This window comes from Oryx dammah, unplaced genomic scaffold (genome assembly GCF_014754425.2).
Source record: "Oryx dammah isolate SB20612 unplaced genomic scaffold, SCBI_Odam_1.1 HiC_scaffold_2, whole genome shotgun sequence".
Taxonomy (NCBI): domain Eukaryota; kingdom Metazoa; phylum Chordata; class Mammalia; order Artiodactyla; family Bovidae; genus Oryx; species Oryx dammah.
Window position 1 is genome coordinate 183,592,826 of NW_024070186.1, and position 19,331 is coordinate 183,612,156.

General features: G+C 51.5%; 2 protein-coding genes across 4 annotated transcripts; both read left to right on the forward strand.

Moving 5' to 3' along the window:
- Window positions 1–512: 512 nt before the first annotated feature.
- On the forward strand, window positions 513–5,263 carry ZNF48 (zinc finger protein 48). Of its 2 annotated transcripts, none has more exons than XM_040258799.1 (3): window positions 513–736; window positions 1,286–1,379; window positions 2,681–5,263. In XM_040258799.1, exons 2-3 carry the CDS (start codon window positions 1,301–1,303, stop codon window positions 4,480–4,482), a joined length of 1,881 nt encoding a protein of 626 aa, XP_040114733.1. In that variant the 5' UTR covers window positions 513–736; window positions 1,286–1,300; the 3' UTR covers window positions 4,483–5,263. The 2 variants fall into 2 exon arrangements, with proteins under 2 accessions (XP_040114733.1, XP_040114724.1); XM_040258790.1 differs by lacking the exon at window positions 513–736 and adding an exon at window positions 1,097–1,117 and having other exon boundaries at window positions 1,286–1,412.
- A 4,142-nt stretch (window positions 5,264–9,405) lies between these two features.
- ZNF771 (zinc finger protein 771) lies at window positions 9,406–17,773 on the forward strand. 2 transcript variants are annotated; one of them, XM_040259350.1, is made up of 3 exons: window positions 9,406–9,489; window positions 10,143–10,292; window positions 16,710–17,773. In XM_040259350.1, the coding sequence occupies exons 2-3, from the start codon at window positions 10,152–10,154 to the stop codon at window positions 17,511–17,513; spliced, it is 945 nt and encodes a 314-aa protein (XP_040115284.1). In that variant the 5' UTR covers window positions 9,406–9,489; window positions 10,143–10,151; the 3' UTR covers window positions 17,514–17,773. The 2 variants fall into 2 exon arrangements, with proteins under 2 accessions (XP_040115284.1, XP_040115277.1); XM_040259343.1 differs by having other exon boundaries at window positions 9,454–9,789.
- The last annotated feature ends 1,558 nt before the right edge of the window (window positions 17,774–19,331 follow it).

Below are 19,331 nucleotides of genomic sequence, written 5' to 3' on the forward strand. Positions count from 1 at the left end.
GAAACAAGGTTTAATGTTTTCGCTTCTCCCTGGGTCCTTTTGTAGCGCCGTAGGCCTGTCCCTAATCTTCCCATGGCCTCTTTTCTATGCGTCCGTCTCTCTTTGTCTCTGCTAGTTTCACTCTTTGTTCCTCTGCCTCCGGGCCTGTTTCTCTCCAGGTGCCCTGCCCAGTTCCTCCGACTCTGCTTCAGCGACTTTATATCTCTCTTATCTGTTTCTACATGTCTTTGTTTCAGGAGGCCAGTCTTTTGCTCCTGTGTGTTTGGTCCGCTGCAGTCTCTCGGTCTCTCTGCCTTTGCATCCTCTGACTAGGGGCTCTTTGGGTTACGACTCTGTGAGTCTCCGGATCCAAGTCTAAGTCCATCGGCCTGCCTCTCCCCAGCATTTATGTGGCGTCTGCCACTAGCTTCCGATGCCGCCTCGGTCTCCCCCAGCCCAGCCCAGCCCCCACCCCCGGCCCTCGGCCTCGCCGACCAGCCCGGCTTTGTTTCCTGCGTCTCGGCGCCCCGCCCCCGCCCCGTCTGGGGTCTCCGCCGCCCTCTGCCGCCCTTTGTCTGCCTTGGTCTTTCCCCCACCCCTTTCCCTGGGTCTGTCTTTGGCTGTCTCTTTGTTTCTCCAGGCTGGGGTGGCTGGAGCTGTCTGCCACCTCCGGAGGTCGGCGCGGGTGGCCGGACACAGCGACAATTAGGAAGAGTCTTCGGCCCTCCGCATCCAGCTCCAGCCCAGGAAACATACGGTTAATACCACAGAGTTCGGGCAATTGGACTTGGCTCAGAGTAGCCCTCTCCGCGGCACGCGGCTGCCCGCCGGCCACCGAGCTCCAGAGGACACGGGCGGCCCCCACAGGCGTGCAGCTCCTCCAGGGTCCTAGAGCGGCCCGGTGCCGCCCGGCGCTTCCGCTTCCCGTCCCCGCCCCCAGCGGCCGCCCCCGGGACGCCCGTGTCCGAGCCCCCTCCTCGTTTGGCGCCGAGCCCGATCCCCTAGCCACTGGTGGCACGGGCACCGGAGCCCCGCGGAGGAGCTCCGGAGGGCCCCGGACTGGCGGAAGCGGCGGCTGAAGGGGCAGCGGTAGCGGCGGGAGGGGAAGGGGGCGGCTGCGCGCCGGAAGGAGCAGCAGGTGCAGGGGGGACCGGTGGCGCGGGCGAGGGTCACCGGAGCCGCGCCCCGTACCTCGGACACCCGAATGCTGTCCGGTGCCCGTGCCGGCCGGCAGAGGGCAGCGGCAGGGCCCCGCCGTCCGCACATGGCTGTGTGACCGTGAAATTGTGTCTGTCTCCTTGCTTAGGGCGCCGTGCCGGCGATGGAGCGCGCGGTGGAGCCCTGGGGTCCGGATCTCCGTGGCTCAGAGGAGAGAGAGCAGCTGAGAGGCGCCCGCACAGGTGAGGGCCGAAGCGGTGCACCTCCATGGGCAGGTAATGGCCGGGTGGGGCCCCCAGTTCTGGGCTTTGCCTAGCCCAGACCCAGAAAAATAGAACGTGAATTGTGCTGCCAGGGAGGGGGAGGGAACCAGTGTTTCTGAGCACCTACTAAGCGACACGCCTTGAGGGGCATCATTTCAAGGACTCTCTCCCCGTCCCCTGCGGTCATCATCATCCTCGCTGCTTCAGTCCTACTTCAGGCCTCGTTCTGTCTCATCCTGGCAAATGCAGCGGCCTCCCCTCAGCCCTTTTCTCTCCAGTGTTGCACTCACTGTGCAGCCACATTGATATGAGTCCTGGTTTCATCCTGTCTCCCTCCACAAAAATCTTCCCTAGCTCCCTTCTGCTACTAATTAAAAGCGTTAGTCTAGCGTTCAATTCAGATCTTCCATGCTTCATCCAGTCCCAATATCCTTTTCCACACATTCCTTTCCATGGTTTACTTTTTTTCTGTGCTGTGAAAGCCTAGCCCTATCTCTCTAATGTCCTCTCTCTAGTGACAGCACAGTTCATTCTGAGCCTGCAATTATAATTATTTGTGTTTTATCTTATTTCTCCTACCAACGCTAGGTATCCTGAGGGACAGCTGTATGTCTGGCTCCTCTCAGGTACATACAAGATGACTGAAGAAATAAACTGCAGATTGGGCTAATAAAAGATAAAATCTAATTAGTAAATACCAGGCTTTCCACATAGAATATAAGGTAGGGCTTAACAGCAGGCTTGGGAATCAGACCCGAGTTAGAAACCTGGCTTTGTTACTTTAGATCCTTGAGCAAGTGACTCAGAGACTGCATGTCTGTAAAATGGGGACAGTTAATAGTATTACCTCATAGGATTGTTTGCAAGGATTCAGTAATGCTTACTTAAGTGATTGGCACATATGAAAGGCATGGTAAAAGGAGGTTACTGTTACTGAGAGGCACAGACAATATAAGGGCTTCGGAAATTCAGAGGAGAGAGATCTTTGCTACCACAGATTGTCAAGGATGCCTTTCTGGGGAGACTGCTATTGAAGATAGTGTGTTAATCGCTCAGCGTGTCCAACTCTTCGATCCCATGGACCCACCAGGCTCCTCTGTCTGTGGAATTCTCCAGGCCAGAATACTGGAGTGGGTGGCCATTCCCTTTTCCAGGTGGTCTTCCCAACCCAGGGATCGAACCTGTTTTTCCCACGTCACAGGCTGATTCTTTACCATCTGAGCCTCAGAGGGAAGGCTGAGCCAAAAGGCAGGATCTACCGCTCCTTTTTCTTTCCCCAGGTCTAGGGAGTGAGCATGTGGAGATTTCTCAGCCAGATGAGTTTGAACATGCCCCACAGGAGGATGACTTGGAGTTCAAGGAAGAGGAAGATTTGGCCCCAGGTCATGAAGTAGGAAATGCCTCTCTCAAACCTAAAAGCATTCAGACCTGGGATGACCTGTGGGTCCAGAGGGAGGGGCCTGGAAAACTTCAGGCTCGGGACAGAGGCCCTCGCCTGCTAGGAGAACCACGCTGGGGCCAGGCTAGTGATCGGGCTGCTGTGTGTGGCGAATGTGGCAAGAGCTTTCGGCAGATGTCAGATCTGGTGAAACACCAGCGAACCCACACCGGGGAGAAGCCCTACAAGTGCGGGGTCTGTGGCAAGGGCTTTGGGGATAGCTCTGCCCGGATTAAACACCAACGAACTCATAGTGGCGAAAAGCCCTACAGAGCCCGGGCGCCAGCCCAGGGGCCCCCAAAGATTCCTCGGTCCAGGATCCCGGCTGGCGAGCGCCCCACTATCTGCGGTGAATGTGGCAAGAGCTTCCGGCAGAGTTCAGACCTGGTGAAACACCAGCGGACACACACGGGCGAGAAGCCGTACAAGTGTGGCATCTGTGGCAAGGGCTTTGGCGACAGTTCTGCCCGTATAAAGCACCAGCGGACACACCGAGGGGAGCAGCCCCCCCGGCCCGTGGTGCCCCGGCGGCAGCCATCTCGAGCCGCCACAGCAGCCACACAGGGACCTAAGGCCCAGGACAAGCCATACATCTGCACCGATTGTGGCAAAAGATTTGTGCTCAGCTGCAGCCTCCTGAGCCACCAGCGCAGTCACCTGGGGCCCAAGCCCTTCGGCTGCGATGTGTGTGGAAAGGAGTTTGCCCGGGGGTCAGATCTGGTCAAGCACCTGCGAGTGCACACAGGAGAGAAGCCCTACCTCTGCCCCGAGTGTGGCAAGGGCTTCGCTGACAGCTCTGCGAGAGTCAAGCACCTCCGCACCCACAGTGGCGAAAGGCCTCATGCCTGTCCCGAGTGTGACCGTACCTTCAGCCTCAGCTCCACCCTCCTCCGCCACCGCCTCACTCACATGGAGCCCCAGGACTTCAGCTTCCCAGGCTACCCTCTGGCCCCCCTGATCCCCAGTCCACCCCCTAGCTCCAGCCCGCCCCCACCTCCTCTAGGCACCAGCCCCCCGCTGACGCCTCGAAGCCCTTCACACTCAGGGGATGGCCCTTTTGGCCTGCCTGGCTTGGAGCCGGAACCTGGGGGCCCACAGGCTGGAGAGCCGCCGCCACCACTGGAGGGTGACAAGCCCCACAAGTGCCCTGAGTGTGGCAAGGGCTTCCGCCGGAGCTCGGACCTGGTGAAACACCATCGTGTACACACGGGGGAAAAACCCTACCTCTGCCCGGAATGTGGCAAAGGTTTTGCCGACAGCTCAGCCCGAGTCAAGCACCTCCGCACCCATCGTGGGGAACGGGCTAGGCCACCACCACCATCCACTCTCCTGAGGCCACATAACCCCCCTGGCCCAGCACCCACTGCCCCTCGATCACGAGTCCGGGCTCAGCCCTCTGGACCCAGCCAGCCCCATGTGTGCGGCTTCTGCGGGAAGGAGTTTCCCCGGAGCTCAGACCTGGTCAAACACAGGCGCACACACACTGGGGAGAAGCCATACAAGTGTGCAGAGTGTGGCAAGGGCTTTGGTGACAGTTCTGCCCGTATCAAGCACCAGCGTGGGCACCTGATCCTGAGGCCCTTTGGGACAGGAGATGGTCTGGCAAGGCCCCTCAAAGAGGAGCCACCAACGGGACTGGAATGATGGGGTCCAGGGAGGGTGGAGGCCCAAGAGACCAAAGGGAGGGTATCTGCTGCTTAAGCAGAGAAGAAAGGGCCTGGGAGGTGGTGGGAGGGAGAAGGAAGGGAAGAAAGGGGGGAGAAAGGAGTGAATAGATAGAAATAGAGATTTGGAGACTTGAAGCTCAGGAAACTGTCCTGGCTGGGCTGGGTCAGGACCTTGCCAGTTTGGTTTATACCCCCAGCTTCTAGAACACTGCCTGGAATACAACAGGCAATAAATACCTGTTGGTAAACTAGCGTTAGCCTGAGGGCCCTTAAAGAATTCTAAATTCCTACTGCCTCTTAACCTGTAAATTGACCCCTTTCAACCTTGCCTTCCCCTCCACCCCCACCCAGACCAAGCATCCTGAACCAGGTTTGTTAGACCTAGAAGCAATGAGACTTCTGAGGTTAAGGGTGAGAGTGAGGCAGGGCCATCTTGACCATCCTGCTGATGGGAAGAGTACTGTTGGTAGGCAGGCAGTACCCAGCCTTGGGCCACTGGACATGGTCGGAGCCAGGAAGAGGACACTTGGAGTGAGTTCAGACCCAACTCCCCTGACCACCTGGACACAGAATAGGTGAGACAGCAGAATGAGCACTCATCTGCTCTTGGATGCCAAGCCCAGGTCCTGGTGGACGGCAGCAGACACACATTGGCTGGGAGAAGGGCAGTATAGGAGTGAGGAAAGGCCAGGGAACTAACCAAGGCCTGACAGCCACATCTCCATGTCTTCTCGCCAATAAACTGCTTCTTATCTGAGGCTTGGACTGGTGTGTGCGTGTGTGTGCATCGTGAGGGGTGAAAAAGGTGCTGAAGGGTCACCACAGGCAAAACCCACAAGCCATGTGTAAACTTGCCATCTTTGAGCCCGTCAAAGAAATTGGGTCGTCAAAGCTGCTTTTTAGCTCAGGCAACGGGTTAAAAAACGGCCACCAGGTCTGTCAGTCGATGCCCTAGACCTGAGTGCTGGCTGCCCACAGGCGCCACCTACGCCACAGGATCTAGCGCGACCCTTAATAGGAAAAACGCGACGCCACGGGTGGGAGCGTGGGGGGTCGGTGTTAGGCAAGCGCTGTTGCTATGGCGACAAGTACCCGGAGAAAAAGTGGCCAGCCGGTCTGGTAGGGGCGCAGAAGACACAGACGCTGATGCTCTGCCTTCCGGGAAACCCCGCCTCCCTACGACCCCTTTTTATTTGTCGAGAAACGGGTCATTAGGCTGCATAGCCCAAAGGCGATGTCTCTATGCCCTGGAAAAGGCAACCATATTTCCCAGCCATCCGTGCGTCGTTAGATGCTGGACTCTTAATTCCCAGCTTTTTCCAAGGAGGGCGCCAGTAGGGAGGAAGGGGGGAAAAGGAACTGACCTGATTGGCCAGGGACCAAAAAGACTAGGGCGGCTCACCCACCTAAGAAACGAAGTACAAGACTGCTCTGCAACTTCGCTGGCTTGGCATTTCAGCTAATCTGCGTGGGGTAACGGTCCCTGGGTAGAAGTTCTCGCGACATCTTAACCACTGGCCGGGCTTCCCTAGAAACCAATGAAAGCTTGCTGCAGCGCGGTTCCTCCCAGCCTTCCCATCCCTACCAAGTTGTTACAGACTCGAAATCCCAGTGTTTTGACTTCAGCCCCGGGGTTCTTTGCGGCTTCTGTCCTTAGATGCACACACCCCTCAAAGACTTTAATGGAGGCCTTTGGGAAGATCGTTTCTGCTGGTTTCCGTGTCTCCCCACTACCAGGTCGGCTTCCAAGCTAATCTGCAGTGAACTTTGTAAAAATTTGACCACATCACTCCCCTATTAAAAACTCTGCCGTATAGCAGCATGTCCTGTCTGTAAAACTTAACTCCTTAGTTGGCATTCAAGACCTTCCACTTGTGTGATTTCAACTCTGTGCCTCTTAAATGTTTTGTTTTCATAACTTGGAATGCTCCCCACCCCCAATCCAAATACCTTAAGCGTTACTTCCTCCCAGAAGCCTTCCCTAAACTTCCAACCTGGGTTAGAACCCCCTTCCTCTGAGCCCTTAACACATCAAGAGCTTCTTTAGGATAAAGAGACACTCAACAACAGCATTACCTACTGCGTGCTGGGTATTGGGCATAGAAAGATGAACAAGACAAAATTTCTGCCCTCAGTTTCTATGCAGAAGATAAACATTGAACAAATATTTTCAAGTGTGGTAAAGACTATGCAGGAAGCTTGCAGGTAGGAGAGAATCCTACATGATCCAATGCCTCTTCAAAGAAGTGGCAATTATGTTAAGACGTAAAGAATGATGGATGCCGGATGGTGTGTTCTCTGTACCAAGTCCTTAGGGATTCAGGAGCTCAAGTAAACTACTGAGGCTGAAGGCGAATAGTGAAATGCAGAATAGTGAAAAGTCAGATAAAGACTTTTCCAAATTCAATTTTCTACTGCCTAGTCCTAAACGGGGCCTGGCACATAATAGCACTCCCTCAATACTTTGGTGAATGATGTCCTTGAACATGATGTGCTCTCCACAAGAGTTCACAATCTCACAAACTGTTACCTGTTTGTCCATAAAACCCCCACTCATCTTTGAAGGTCCTTTATCTCTTCAGTGGAGAAGGAAATGGCAACCCACTCCAGTACTCTTGTCTGGAAAATTCCATGGACTGAGGAGCCTGGTAGGCTACAGTCCATGGGGTCAGAAAGAGTCGGACATGACTGAGCGACTTCACTCACTCACTATCTCTTCAGTGAGGCCTGTACCCAATATCCACTCCCTTCCAGGGAGTTATTCACTCATCCCACTAATCTCCTGCCAGAACACCTATTATTTCCTTTTCATATGTATATTTTTCATATAAAATATTATCTAGGCTTCCCTCATGGCTCAGACAGTAAAGAATCTGCCCACAATGCAGGAGACCTGGGTTCAATCCCTGGGTTGAGAAGATCCCCTGGAGAATGTATTATTGCGTTTTAAAACTATTTTTGGCTGTGCTGGCTCTTTGTTGCTGCACGGGCCACTCTCTAGTTGCAGCGCGCAGGTTTCTCATTTCAGCGGCTTCTCGTTGTGGAGCACAGGCTGTAGTCGCACAGGCTCCAGTAGCTGCGGCTGCCAGGCTCAAGAGCACAGGCTCAATAGTTGTGGCACGCAGGCTTAGATGCTCAATGGCATGTGGAATCTTCTCCTGCACTGGCAGGGGGATTCTTTACCACTTAGCCCCTAGGGAAGCCCTACATGTGTGTTTTAAAATCATGATCTTCTTTACTAGACTAAGAGATCCTCAGGAACAAGCTCGGATTCCAGACAGGTACTTGTTCATGATCCTCCTTCTGCAAGTGTCTGTTCCCAAATCCTCCCACAGTAGGAAGACCTTCCAGTGGGGACTTTCACTGCTCCCGGCTGAGTCTCCTCACTGATCCTCCGAATCAGGGCGAAGCACGTCTGGCCTTTTACTAGATTTCCAGCCATAATCTGGCCCCTGCCTGCCTCTCTTCCAACTCCCACATGACATTTCTCCTCACTTGGCTCCAGCCACACAAGTCTTCTCTCTTTCCCTCAGACATGCCAACTTTAATCTCACCGTAAAGTTTCTGTAGTTCTGTCTAGAACATTCTTCATCTAGATTTTCAAATGATTAACCCTTTCTCATCATTCAAGTTTCATGTATTATTTCCTAAGAGATGCCTTCCCTGCTCACATTAAAGAAGCCCCCAACCATAGCCACCCCCTGTTGCACCATCTGGTCCTATTTCCTTCTGATACTTATCCTTAGCTGAAATTACCTTATTTACTTGTTGACATTTTGTACACCCTGAGAAGTGCCATAGTAGTCAAGGTTTTCATCTCTTTTGTTCATGCCTGCATCTCCAATATCTAAAATGGTGTCAGGCACACAGTAGGGCTCAATAAATATTTGATGAGAGAATGAACACAAAGTGATTTTGGGGATCCTGATTCTATCATACTCATTTACCCTCTTTTCACAGGTCTGAGGAAGAGCAAAACTTTGACCAGATGTAATCCCAACATCCAAATTATGCTCTGGGTTCTGCAGATTGAGGATCAGGCTTCACTCCTGGCTCTGCTACCAATTTCCTCATGTAACCTCAGTTCTGAGAGATAATTTGGTGCAACAGAAACAAAATGAGCTTTGGAATTTGTTACTTACCAGCTATGTGACTTTGAGCAAATTACTTAAGCTCTCTAAGCTTTTAGTTCCCTCATTTGTCAAAGGAAGATAATATTATTGATCCCCACAGGGTGGTTGTAAGGACACTAGGGATTGTAAGCACTTACTGAATGTTATTTCTCTTTATTTCATCATTTCTGAATTCACATTGCCCCATTCATAAAATAGGAGAATTAGGTATCTTTTTCAAGAGAAGTGGGAAAATACAGATCTTTATATATGAACTATCTCAATTTTTAAATGTTGGGAATTAAAATTTGTAAAAGACCTCTCAGGCGTTTTTTGAAGTTTACTTTTAAACCTGAGGGCCAAAATACTTCTGTGGATTGGATCTGGTCTGTGTGCTATACATTTCCACCTAGGCTACTGGGCTGTCAGAGATGCTATGACAACACTTACTGTGAAACTTAGGTAAATCAGTTTACCTCCTTGAACTTCATTCAGTTAACTCATCTGTGAAATGGACCCATCTTTGTGAGATCAGGGGTGTAAAAGGCTTAGCATAACGATGGCGCCCAAGAGGCGCACCACACAATAAATGGCAGCGATAACTTGGGTGCCTGTTGGTAAGTATGTACTAAAGGGGCAAGCTACCTCAGAGACCATTGCCCAAGGCAATGCCGGGAAAGCGGAAAAGATGGAAGAAGAGGCAAAAAGAGGGAAGGAAAGAGGTAAGGAGGCAACAGGGTCCGCCCTCCAGGCGGGGCGCCAGCGAGAGGCCCAGGCAGGGGCGGGAGCGCACGTGGCCTATTTCGGGCGGAGCAGACGCGCTTGGCCGCCACGGAGACCTCCGAGCCGGCCACAGGAAACGAGCCTTGAAGGTAGGTCACAACTGGACTGTGAGGACGTTGAACACCGAGTAGGCCAGCCTGGGGTCTTTAGGAGTTAGGGAATAGCGGAAGGCGCTGGGTGTGGGCTTGCCACCCTCCCAGGGCAGTTTGGGCCGGACGCCTGGGTCCTCTGACCCCTCCCCCTCGGGGGCGGAGTTATGTGTTCTGAACCAATGGTCAGTCGCCTCTGAGGCCCCGCCCACGCCCCGCCCCCGGAGTCGCGGCGTCGCAGAGTGCCCAACCGCCCGGCGCCCTGGCCTGGGGCAGCGCGAGCGCCCGAACCTGCGGCTGGTGAGTGCGCACCCCCCAGGGTCTCCGCCCCGATCCCGCCTCCAGCCCGTGCCCTAGAGCTCCGGGCCGCTGACCCAGGCTCCTGGGAGTGACTCAGCGCGGGGAGGGTGGCGTCTCACTGGGGCTGGAGATTCGAAGTGTTCAGGGCCTTGAATGCCAGAATGAGTAGCGTGAATGAGTCTTTCGAGCTGGTCCCGGGACAAGGCTGGGGCCTAGGGCCGGGCTGGGATACAGGGAAGAGGGTCAGACACAGATCTGGGCATGGGAGGAGAAGCCACGGCTGCATCGCCTTGTGTGGGCCAGAGCCATGGTCGAGGGGGCGGGTCCTGAGCTGACTCAGCTCCCTGCCCCAGGACACCAAGATGCCCGGTGAACAGCAGACGGAGGAGGAGGAGGAGGAAGAGATGCAAGAGGAGATGGTGCTGCTGGTGAAGGGTGAGGAGGAAGAGGGTGAAGAGAAGTATGAAGTGGTGAAACTCAAGATCCCTATGGACAACAAGGAGGTACGTGTCCCACACCATGGGGGTCCCATCGGCCCTAAATCTGGTTCAGGTCCAATCTCCCTCAGTCAGAAGCCAGGGATCCTGCCCCTACTTTCCCTGGACTCTCAGGCTTAGAATCTGAGTTGGCCACCCATCCTTCTGTCCCATTGTCCATGCTGCCACAATACAGATGTCACGCCTACTGTGCCAGGCTCTGTGCTGGGTGCTGGAGAGTAAATGCCCTCCTCGGTTTCTCGTGGAGCTTGATGTGTAGCAGGGTTAGACTGACAAGGGTGTGGAAGGTTTAAAGAGGGGAGTTTTAAGGAGATCAAAGTATGAGTTAGATTTCCACTTTCAGGACCCTAGCTGCCACTAGGTATATTTCTATTTCCCAGAACTTACTCCCATCCCCAGCCAGAGCAGCCCTTGTGTCCATATGCAGGGTTGCTGGGCCCGGGTTCCCTGATTTCTTCCTGCACAGGGGCCAGTTCCCAGGAAAAGAAAGTTCTGCTGCCCCCTAGTGGGTGTGGTGGGCCCTAGGGGGAGGGGGCTGGCTTCTGTGGCCTCCTCTTCCAGTCAAAATAACTATTTAGGGAATTCCCTGGCGGTTCAGTGGTTAGGACTCCGCGCTTTCACTGCCTTGGCTCGTTTAGTTCTGTTTTTCTCAGGCCTCCTTGGCCCATCCTCCTAGCTCAGCCTGCCTCTTCCGGCCCTGTGAATCCCCTGGTCTCCTTTGGCCTGTAAGTTAAGAACTCAAGACTCCAGAGTTTAGGGTGGACTTTCAACTCCATCACTTACTTACCAGCTGTGTGACCTTTGGCAAGTTTAACCTCTTTGTGCCTCAGTTTCCTTATTGGTAAAAGTGAAATCATAATAGCACCTACTTCTTGGGATTGGAAGGATTAAATGAGTTAATACTTGTAAAGAGTTAGAACTATGTCTGGCACACAATAAACATTCTGTACATATTTGTTGCTATTATTATTCATTCTTCCTCCTAAAGTTCAGGACGTTGGGCGAGGTCATCCTTCTGGAGATGTTTCAACTCATTTTTATCAAGGCCTCAATAAGGCTGAATCCTGGGGCTGGATGTGAACAGGGAAACCAACATGGAGGCCTAGACAGAGGATTGAAGGCAAATAACTCAAGGCAGTAGGAAAGGTTTCAGGGAAATAACTTTGACATGGGCCTTGTAAACTTAGTGGGAATATGGCAAATAGAGGAGGAGGAAGGGCATTCCAGGATGAGGAAACAGCAAGTGCTCAGAAAAGATAAGGCCAGAGAAACAGATGGACCAGACTGTTTGCGTGTAGTCAGCCTATAGATTTGTACCTACTGTGTTAGGTTATGCAGTGCCGTGAGAAGCTTCAAATCAGAGAAGAGGTATGATCACATTTCCTTTTTAGAAGAATCGTTGGTTGTTATGGGGAGACCAGGTCAAGTAAGGCTGATAGCCTGCTCTAAGGTAGTGGCAGCAGTGGAGGGAAGATGGAAAGAAGGAGATATTTGGGAACATTGATTGGAGTGGCTGGAGCTAAGGATGGGAAGGGTGGAGGTAGGCATGGCTAGTCATGAAAGGGTGGTAGGGCTACACTCTGAATGGTGTCACTTAGTGGTTAAAAGCGTCGGTTCAAATCCTAACGACCACATTTACCAGCTTTGCCTCAACAGCTTTCTCATCTATAAAATGAGATAATGAAAGTAAAATCCTTGAAATCCAGTCTAAATATCACGTGGGTGACTGGATTTGGAGGAGAGTAGAAATGAGTTACACACACACATCCCACAAAGATTTAGCACTGTGCCCACAAAATAGCTCATCAACTTGCTGTGTGGTCTCCTTGACTCTGGGTTCTTATGAAATAGTGGTCTCCAAAGCTCAGTGTCCACATTCTATGAGTCTCAGCTCTCACCCAGTCCCATGGCCAGTCATTGTCCAGGACAGGCCCTAATTATGCTGCACGCAGGGATTAGTCTCTTACCCCCTATCAAAATCCAAACTGTCTTAATGAATAGAAAGATTTTTTCCCAGAGGGTTCTATGTACATCCAGTTCTGTCTTTCCTTGCTTAAAATTGAACCTTGAGCAGTTTTGTTTCCCTAAGCTCCCACTCTTGGCATTCCAAGCTCTTCATCCTTCAACCTCATGGCTTCATCAGTCAGCATCCTTCCCATGCTCCAGTTTCAAGTACACCTGACCTCGAAGACTTTGCCCATGTGGTCTTTTGGCCTGTAAAATGCTCTTTACTTTTCCCATCTGCTTTCTCTGGGAGTAGTGCGCCTCTCTTCTAGATCAGCTTTCATTTTTAACATGCATACATTCCACTTGGGGATCTTGCTAAAGTGAAGATTCTGATTCAGTAGGTTTGGAGTGGGATTTGAGATTCTGCATTTCTAACAAGTTGCCCGTGACGCTGCTGGTCTGCGGACCACCCTTCTTGTAGCAAGGAATGAGGGAGGTCAGGATTGTATTTTATACTCTGTACTCCAAAGAAGGGAGATTCGGATAGCTAAAAGAATCCAGGGGAGGGAGACAAGCTGTGGAGGTGACCTCAAGCTTGTCAGTGAGATAGGATTGCATCATGGCTGAGAGAAAAGGCATTTTGGACAATGACAGCCTTCCAGTGTAAACCCTGGCCCTGGTGATGGATCAGCTGTAGGGCCTTGATAGTCACTTACTTTGGAGTCTTCTATCCTTATTTTAAAATGGAGCTAATACAATCTAACTCAAAGGGATGGGAGAATTTAAAACAAGAACATGGGTGAAAAGTATTTATTGCAGTTCCTGGCACATAGTGAGTGCTTAGTAAATGGTAGTTATTTATTAATTAGAAAAGTAATGGTTGAAGAAGAAACTGGAACGTTTGCTCTTTTTTTAAACTTAAGCAGAAAGACAAAAATCTCTAACTTTAAATACTTGGATTATCATATTATTATACTACATTATCCCCCTAGTGCTGTCATGTTAAGAGTGCAGATACCCATTATTTTAATTTAAAAATCTGACAGTTGTAGAATTGAAAAGACATGTAAGTCTGGTATTTGCCAAACTTCATTCACGTGTCTATTACTCACCTGTTGTGCTCATTTACTTAGTTGCCTTCTTCAAATAGATTCATGTTGTTTTGATAAATAAATTTACTTTCATCTGAACAATAATGCCGATAAAACTGGGTTTCATGTGATCTGTTGTTCTTCTAATAATCATGAAGATAAATACATGATGATCATACTAAGATAAAAGTAAGCCTACATAATACTTAGAAGCCTCCTGCATTCTGTAATGTGCATACTTCAAGTCTGGAAATACTTGATGTTACCTAGCCTACCTTGCCCTCCTTGGTTCAGTGAGGCAGGAGGAGTGAGGGACTTGCCTGGGGTCTTAATGAGCTAGACTCAACCCCTCTTACCAAGATTCTTCCTGGAGCACCCAAGGCCTCTCCTCCTGGAGTTGGAGATTCCAGGGTTACTTGTGTGAAGAATTTCTTTTTCCCAAATTAGTGAATCCAGGGTTAAGAAAGTCCTCAGACTGGACAGTCACCTAAAAGAAGGATGCCAAAGAAAAAAATGGGCCAGAAAAATATAGATATAATGAGAAAAATTATTTCCACTATATAAACCCCATAGTTGTTAAAACCAGGGCAAGACTGGAAAGTGTGACCTTGAATTCAGACTGTGCCAAATTGCTGTGGGGAGTTTCTCAATTTAAAGTATCAAGTTGTATTTTAACCTTGAATCCCTCTTGGAGAGTGCCAGGCACTTGGAATCCAGCCGCTGGCACATCTTGGCACTCTGAGTGCAGGCAAGCAGTGTAGCCTACTGCTGAAGGATGAGAACTCAAAAAAGTCAGTCCTGACTCTCATGGGCTATATCAATTTAATCTCTCTCAGCTAAGTTTTCTCAGTTACCAAAAGATAATGCCTGATCCTGGGGGTAGGGGTGGGGGAGAGGGGTGACAGAGGATTTAATACAATAATGTATATAACAACACTGTCAAATCTTATACTCTAATGTTGTTATCACTAATATCATTATATAACTGCTGTAGCCAGGGTTGCTTTGGTTGGTGACTAATTTTTCAAACTGCTTCGTTTCCACATTTCTGAAAAAGTGAAAGTGAAAGTGGCTCAGTCATGTCTGACCCTCTACGACCCCTTGGACTATATTCAGTCCGTGGAATTCTCCAGGCCAGAATACTGAAGTGGGTAGCCTCTCCCTTCTCCAGGGGATCTTCCCAACCCAGGGACTGAACCCAGGTCTCCCACATGGCAGGCAGTTTCTTGACCAGCTGAGCCACAAGGGAAGCCCCACATTTCTGAGGTTACCAAAAAGCTGCTGTCTTTTTAAAATTAATTAATTGATTATTTTGGCTATGCCAGGTCTTAGTTGTGGGATGTAGGATCTAGTTCCCTGACTAGGGATTGAACCTGGGCCCCCTGCATTGGGAGCATGGAAGCTTAGCCACTGGACCACCAGGGGAGTCCCAAAAAGCTAGTCTTTAACAAAGGATCTTGAAGGCCCTGAAGCTGCTCTCCTTACAGCTTCAGAAAAAGGCCTTACTACTCCCTAATTGTCACCTCTCTTAAGCTGTTTCTTTATCTATAAAAGAATAATGATAATTACTTGGTAAAGAAAGAATATGGGGAGACAGAAGCTAATGCTGTCTTATCCTTAATACATGCCTGTTTTTTCACTTGGTCATGAATTAATATTCTATTTGCTTAGTCCATGAAAGTGTGTCTCTCAGTCATGCCTGACTCTTTGTGACCCCATGGACTGTAGCCTACCAGGCTCCTCTGTCCATGGGATTTTCCAGGCAAGAGTACTGGAGTGGGCTGCCATTTCCTTCTCCAGGGGATCTTCCCAACCCACGGATTGAACCTGGGTCTCCCACATTGCAGACAGGCACTTTACCATCTGAGCCACCAGGGAAGCCCTGCTTAGTCCATAGCAGAGATTCAACATCACTTTTGCTAGGATGAGCCTTCTCTTTTCTACCAAGGAAGCAGTGTATCCTCAGTACTCCTCTTTACTGTTAGTACAAACTGTTTTCCCTTCATTTGCCTCTTATAAAGCATTTCTTTCTTCTGATTTTATCTCTAGAGACCCAGACCTCATGAAACTGATTTATTCTCAAATTCTTTTCATTTCAGGCCTCAGAGTATTTGGGTTTCACCCTTGCTGCCTTTTGTGCAGCTTAAAAAAATGATAGGTGCTTGCTCTTAAAAGTTTATTAAAGAGCCTGAACTTGATTGTAGCCTGGCTCTAAGACACCATGCTCTCCTGGGTCTCTGACCTCACTGGCTGCTCAATCTCCTTTGCTGGCTGCTTTGCATCTTGCCTCCCAGTTCTCTCTAGTCCCTGGGTGAACTCATCCAGTCTCAAGACTTTAAAAATCCCCTGCAGGCTGATGTCTTCCCAATTTACATCTCCAGCCTGGGCCTCTCTCCTGAGCTCCAGATGTGTCCAGGAAAATTGCGGATAGGATCAGAAACAGATCACAGGTACCAACTCGTTGTTCCCCTGCAACCCCCCCCCCCCCCCAACCATTCTGTAGATGATAATTCCGCCTTTGCAGTTGCTAAGCTCAAAATCCTTGGAGTCGTCTTGACGCCTCTCTTTCTTTATATCTCATGTCTAATCTATCATTAGGTTGGCTGTCTCCAATTGCAGAATATATCCAGAAACAGACCACTTACCACTTTCACTTTCCACCTCTGTCACCTGGGTCCAAGCCATTGTCTTCTCTGGCCTGCAGTACAGGGGACTCCTCGGTGGGTTTCTGCCCCTTCTCCTCCTCTATTCTGTGGAACCTTTTAAAATGAGTCTTATCTGTACCTCATTGCTCAGAACCTTCTGGACATCTCCTCTACTGGTTCCTCATCAGATTCTCACTCAACGCTCTATGCTAAGATACCTTAAGGACCACTCCACGGATTACTCCTCCCCTCCTCTGTTCTGCCCTAGGCACTTTTTCTTGCCATTCCTGGAACAGAAAAACTCTTGCCTCGGGGGCCTTGCTTTCCCCTCTGGAACCTGCTCTTTCACCTCCTTTAGGTAAAGGCTCATGACATCAGTGAGGTTTCTTAACCCTATTTAAATTTGCACCATCCCCCCAGTACCAGCACCCCTTTCAGCCATTCTTCCTGAAATTATGAATTCAAAAAAATTTTAATGCTGAATCCTCAGTTCCTAGAACAGAGTCTGGCACATTACGCGCTCAATAAATTTTGGTTGAATTAATAAAGAATAGCTGGAATGACACCAGGCATTGTGATATGTGCGTTAATTCTCATTAGACGCGCACAACCGTCCTGAGAAGTGCACCCCTTGACTTGACTTTACAAACGAGGGACGGAGAGGCTGCAGCTGGTGGAGCCCCAGGTCCCCGGCTCCTGGGTCTCTCCGTCAGGGCTGACCTGTCCCCCTCTCCCCGCAGGTCCCGAGTGAGGCGCCAGCGCCGTCGGCGGACCCGGCACGCCCACACGCGTGCCGGGACTGCGGCCGCGCCTTTGCACGCCGCTCCACACTGGCCAAGCACGTCCGCATACACACGGGCGAGCGGCCCTTTGCGTGCACGGAGTGCGGCCGGCGCTTCTCGCAGAAGTCGGCGCTGACCAAACACAGCCGCACCCACACGGGCGAACGGCCTTACGAGTGCCCGGAGTGCGACAAGCGCTTCTCGGCCGCCTCGAACCTGCGGCAGCACCGGCGGCGCCACACGGGCGAGAAGCCGTACGCATGCGCACAATGCGGCCGCCGCTTCGCGCAGAGCTCCAACTATGCACAGCATCTGCGCGTGCACACGGGCGAGAAGCCGTACGCGTGCCCGGACTGCGGACGCGCCTTCGGCGGCAGTTCCTGCCTGGCGCGCCACCGACGCACGCACACGGGCGAGAGGCCGTACGCCTGCGCCGACTGTGGCACGCGCTTCGCCCAGAGCTCGGCGCTGGCCAAGCACCGGCGCGTGCACACGGGCGAGAAGCCGCACCGCTGCCCTGTGTGCGGCCGCGGCTTCGGCCACCGCTCCAACCTGGCGGAGCATGCGCGCACGCATACTGGCGAGCGGCCCTATCCCTGCTCCGAGTGCGGCCGGCGCTTCCGCCTCAGCTCGCATTTCATCCGCCATCGTCGCGCGCATATGCGGCGCCGTCTCTATATCTGCGCCGGCTGCGGCCGGGACTTCAAGCTACCAGCTGGAGCCACTGCCACCGAGCGCTGCCCAGATTGTGAGGGCAGCTGAGCCGCCGTTTCTTTTCTCCGCGGGGTGCGAGCCTCCAGGTGGGGAGGGGCACTCTGGGATCTCAACCTGGGGCTGCGTTAATCTGGACAAACTCCCCGCCCCACCACCAGCGTCTTGAATAGGATGAGACTGGCAGGCCTGGCTGCCCTGGACCTGGGAGACAGGATTCCCCTACCGGGATCCCTGGAAACGTGCCCACTTCCCCCTCATTACATCCCCTCCGCCCATGTTAGAGTGAATAAAGTATTATATCCTTACCCCACCCGTGCCTGTGTTTGAGGTGGGTGGGGAGAGGCGGAAAGTTGGGGGGTCTCCCTAGGCTTAGGTGAATCGGCATGGATTCAAGTGGGGCTATAAGCCCAAAAGGGTTCCAGGAACTGGGTTTGTGGGTGTGGAGTCATTCTACACTTGCTCCTTGGTTATGTCTTCATGAACTCAGATCTAGAAGGGTTCATAAATTTGTCACATTCGTAATCAATGGGCACTGCATTTCGCGGAACTTTGGTGAGCGGGCATGACCCTCATGCAACTCAGTCTAGCAAAGAGAAGCAATAGTGGCAACTTTGTGTGCCGGTGTATGCTCATGTCCAGGCCCCTCTGGCCGTGTAATTTCCCAGGAAGAGTACTGGTTGCTATTTCCTTCAGAATTTTCCCAACCCAGAAATTGAACTCACGTCTCTTGACTTTCCTGCATTGGCAGGCGGATTCTTTACCATTGCACCACCTGGGTTTAAAGGCCTTCAGTGCTAGCTCATTTTCTTCGTCAAAGCATTCCAAAGTTAGGTAACTCATTTTACCTCTATTTCTGCAGATAATCAGATAGGTACTAACAGCGTCAGTAGTCCCTTGGGGGACTGACAGCAGTCCCTTGTCACTGGGACAGTGATGGTGGAGCTGTTGGATAGGAGAGGTCCTCAGTGCTATCTTGGAGTTTAGAGAAGCTCTTCCCAGGGATGACTTTTTTTTTTTTTTAGCTGTGCCCTGCAGGGATCTTAGTTCCCTGACCAGGGATGGAACCTGCACGCCCCTGCATTGGAAGCGTGGAGTCTTAACCACTGGACTGCCAGGGAAGTTCCCTCAGAGGTGATATTTAAGCTGGTCTTAAGGTCAAGAGAGTTGGGGTTGGGGAAGTATGGAGAGAGCCCCTGAACCTGCATGGCAGACTTGTTAGAGCTTACAGACATCCCGGGGGTGGAATGTAGGGACAGAAAGCAAGCAGGTTGGCAGGAGACAGACCACTAAGGACACTGAAAGCCAGGTGAACGGTTCAGAGGCCACACAGAAGCCTTGAGGGGTTAGAGGGGAGGCAGGGATCTGACATAGAGCTAGAATTCATAGGCGTTAAAGTGGACCTGGGACACGGGAGAGCTGGGGCTGACTTCACTTCTTAGCTTGGGGGACTGCAGGCAGTGTCACTGAAATGGGGCCACAGGATGAGGCTAAGGATGGGAGTTGAGGTGGCAGCCATTGTTGCAGCCCAGTCTGGACACACTGAGTATGAAGTAAATGTGGAGGCATCAGGGAAGAGATAGAAGTAACAGCTCAGGGGTGTCAGGTCTGGAAGATATGGCACCACATCCAGAAGAGGGTACTTGAGAACTTGAATCTGTAAAGGAACAGCCAGAGGTAGAAAGAAAACCGAAAGTGTCTGGGACATCTAGAGGAAAGTGTTTCACAGGAAATTTAGCTGTCAGATGCTGCTCTGGCGACCACTGTGTGTGTGTGAATTCAGGGAAAGCGAAGAGAACAGTTTCCGTTGAGGTGTGTGCACGCTCAGTCCTGTTGTGTCTGACTCTTTATGAGCCCATGGACTGTAGC